This window comes from Eimeria mitis, genomic scaffold, assembly GCF_000499745.2.
Source record: "Eimeria mitis Houghton genomic scaffold, Emh_scaff2567, whole genome shotgun sequence".
NCBI lineage: Eukaryota > Apicomplexa > Conoidasida > Eucoccidiorida > Eimeriidae > Eimeria > Eimeria mitis.
The window spans coordinates 4,237-7,542 of NW_013570907.1; the positions used below are offsets into that span (position 1 = coordinate 4,237).

At 44.1% G+C, this 3,306-nt stretch overlaps 2 protein-coding genes across 2 annotated transcripts in view; one reads left to right on the forward strand and one right to left on the reverse strand.

The window, feature by feature from the left end:
• EMH_0055690 (ribosomal protein L11, putative) overlaps window positions 1-1,066 on the reverse strand; it is a gene marked incomplete at both ends in the record, with an annotated part of 2,421 nt that extends 1,355 nt beyond the window's left edge. The window contains 3 exons of the mRNA XM_013497257.1: window positions 495-554; window positions 670-769; window positions 979-1,066. Coding sequence (XP_013352711.1) covers window positions 495-554; window positions 670-769; window positions 979-1,066 — 248 coding nt within the window. The remainder of the gene's footprint in view (window positions 1-494; window positions 555-669; window positions 770-978) is intronic.
• A 769-nt stretch (window positions 1,067-1,835) lies between these two features.
• EMH_0055700 (uncharacterized protein) overlaps window positions 1,836-3,306 on the forward strand; it is a gene marked incomplete at both ends in the record, with an annotated part of 1,694 nt that continues 223 nt past the window's right edge. Inside the window, 4 exons of the mRNA XM_013497258.1 lie at window positions 1,836-2,096; window positions 2,375-2,456; window positions 2,944-3,044; window positions 3,253-3,298. Coding sequence (XP_013352712.1) covers window positions 1,836-2,096; window positions 2,375-2,456; window positions 2,944-3,044; window positions 3,253-3,298 — 490 coding nt within the window. The remainder of the gene's footprint in view (window positions 2,097-2,374; window positions 2,457-2,943; window positions 3,045-3,252; window positions 3,299-3,306) is intronic.

Here is a 3,306-nt window from a genome sequence, read left to right on the forward strand (position 1 = left end):
AGGAGAGAAGAACCACATCAGCAAATACATCAGCAGAAAGCAAGAGTAAATCCAGTGTTCTTGCTAGCGGGTGCACATCAATGAACACATACAACATATTCTAATTTCGTGTATTAAACAATATACCAAGGAGTAGTATTTATCTGCTGAAATGTTAAATTTATTCCAGCACGGAAACTTTTTCTCGGTATATTTATTTTTAAGTAGTACTATACATTTTTATTAAATTTATTAACTTGATCCAATAGTGATTTCCTAATGTATTTGTGTTTAGAGTTAATAGGCAAATTCTTGTTCCTGAACCGCATCAACATTTACCTCCTTCAGAGTCACATTGCCCACTATGTCTTTCCCCGCGTGTTCACTGCCCATAGGGCATCTCGCTACCCTCAGAAGAAACCATGTACTGCTGGGGGTGCGTAGGCTAAACTTAAACGTCCTGATTTAAACAAAACAGAAAATACACATTGTTTACTTATTTGTTCGCTGCCTACTTCAGTAAGATACTGGTCAGATGAGATGTAGCAACGCGAAAAAGGCCTGCAGCAGCTGCCCTGTTACAACGCAGAAGCAAACGGGCTACACTCAAGGCTGAGATGGGAAACAACTGCTGCTGCTACGACAGTGTAGACTTTGCCCCTCTACTGATTTATCGCCTAATAAACGCACCGATCCGGGTTCGGCACGATGGTCACCTGCACAGGGACCCCGGGCCGTATTTTAGAAGTCCTTGCGTTGAACTCCTTGCAAAACGCCATCATGTTGATGCCTGCATGCAATTAGCAGCAGCAAAATGACCGTCCTGAAACCCCTCATCATATGCATGGGAATCGATGAGACAGTCTGAATGCAGTAGCTGATCCTGAAGCGCTTGAAAAGGTGGAGGGAGGGCTGAAAAGGGAAAGGGTGAATATACAAATACAGTACATAGAATAAAATATATACAATATATGTATTTTATTGTGATGCATGACGGACCCAGAGGGCCAAGCGTTTGCCCAATTGACGGCGAGGGTTTTGCATTTGCCGCCGGAACAATCAACCGAAATCTTCCCAAGTTGTTCATTGCACCATCAGTGCCTTCTTAGATTCTTCAGCGCGAAGACAGCTGAAAATGTATCCTCGGAGCCGCTGAGGCGGTGATGCGGCGAGGCTTGCAAAACCAACAAAATTATTGAACTGAAGCTTCGACCGCGTGAACGGACTGCCTCCAACTTTGTTAATCAAGCGGATGATCAGTAGAGGGCGATCAGAGGACAAACAAGCCACAAGGCGCTGAAAATCTGGAAATATTTCCGTGCAACATCGCGCGAAAAAAACATCTGCCTAAGACGGCAGGAAGTAGAAAGGCGGGTGCTGGGCTAGTGGTGGTCGGCCATCTATACAAGAAGTCTAGGGAACCTGGAGCAAACAAACTAAATTTCGAAGGAAACAGAGTTTGTTTTGTTGGTTATTTAGCAGGGCTGCCTTGCGTAGCCGCGCAGATCCTCGTCGGTAGTACAGTCTGCATGCGTTGAGGAGCCTCAGCCCGAAACACGGGCTAGAAGGAGGGGGAATTGAAGTTTAAAACAATTTAAAGCATTTCTTCGTAATTTACGTTCAACAGACATCAATATTCTTACTATTTCCGAAGTTCTCCCGCTTTCTTTCTCTCCATCGGCAGCGGGAGTCGAACGGAGGTTGTCATGGCGTGCTGCTTCCTCGGCCGCCTGCGAGGAGCTGATTGGGAATAGATCTGAAAAAGTATCCATATTTGTTTTCCTTCCTTTTTATGAAGGAGAATCTTAAATAGCTCGGAGTAGCAGCAGCGCAGATCGCCAGCAGGCGCCGGCAAGATGGCGGACCGGAAAGTTCTTGTGAAGTATTACCCGCCTGATTTCGACTTTGACAAGTTACAGGCCAAGAAGAAAGCACTGCGAATCCATCAGCAGCAGCTAAAGAGGCGCAGAGGAGATGTCTTCGACCCTCCCCAGAAAAAACATAGAAACAAAATTATGAACGTCCGCATGATGTACCCTTTCACCCTCAAATGCGGAACTTGCAGCGAATTCGTTTACGTCGGAACAAAATTCAACTCCAGAGTCGAGAAGGTCGAGGTAATTATGCCAGAAGAAGCTTCAGCATAATAAATGACTTGTTCATCAACAAGTGGTTTACTGGTCAATGATCTGCTGTTGATGTATACGTGTTTATTAACCAGTAAATGCCTTCTTCATAATCAATACATTTTGTTTGTTCACTTTTTTTTTCGCCCCCGTTTTGCTTGTTTTTGTAAGGGGGTTGCATTGTGCCTGCCTGCTTGTTCCTTCAATGTGTTCGTTTGATCGCTTAATTTGTTTCATGTTTCTGCTCTTTGCGTTGAACTGCTTATCAGGGCGAAGATTATCTGGGGATTGTTAAATGGAGGTTTTATGGTCGCTGTCCGCATTGCCGCGGCGAAATTTGTTTCAAGACAGGTCGGCGACATTTCTTCTTTTTCACTTCATCTTCTTTTCTGTTCTTTATTTGAACACTGCTTTCCTTTTCCCCCCAATATATGCGTTTGTATACCTATTGCTGTTTTGCCTTCTCTCTTTGACGCAATATATTTCGTCTTCGTTTTGATCGAGCTTCTTTCTCTTCGTTTCCCTTTCCTCTGCCGTTACGTTCTGTCAGTTTTTTTCTCTTTTGCTTTTTCCTTATCACCTCAAGCAGCTTCTCCCATACACCCAGGGCTTAGCCGCCGATTTATCTTTTCTTCATGCTTAACGTTTTGCTCGGTTTGCATTTTTGTTTTCTTAACTGCTTCATCTTTTTCTTGATTTATATTTTATTCCTTCCGTGTTTATATTTTGTTTTCCTCAAATTTTGATGTTTTCCTTATTCGTGTTTCATGTTTTCTCGTCTAGCGTTTTTGGCTTGTATAGCGCTCTTTTAATTCTAACTTTTGTTTTTGCTTCACAGATCCGCAGAACTGCGATTACGTCTTGGAGTGGGGCGGCACGAGAATGTGCGACCCGTTGCGTGACCAGGCCTTGGCTGAGGAACGCATGCAAAAGGAGGAGGTAAACAGCCTATTTGCTTACTTTTCTTTGCTATTTCAAGTCATACTTCAGATAACACCGCGTACTATTGTTTCAACAACTGCTGACGCGAGACAGCCCTCGCCTGGGTTCCTGGTTCACAACATACATACGCCTGCTGGTGGCCTATTCACATCTGGTTTTTTGATCTGTTTGTTTTTTTGTTTGTGTTGCTCATCTTCTTGTTCAGGAGGAGAAGCTGGCTACTGACAGAGTGTCACAGGTGGAGGCCTCCCGTCAGGGC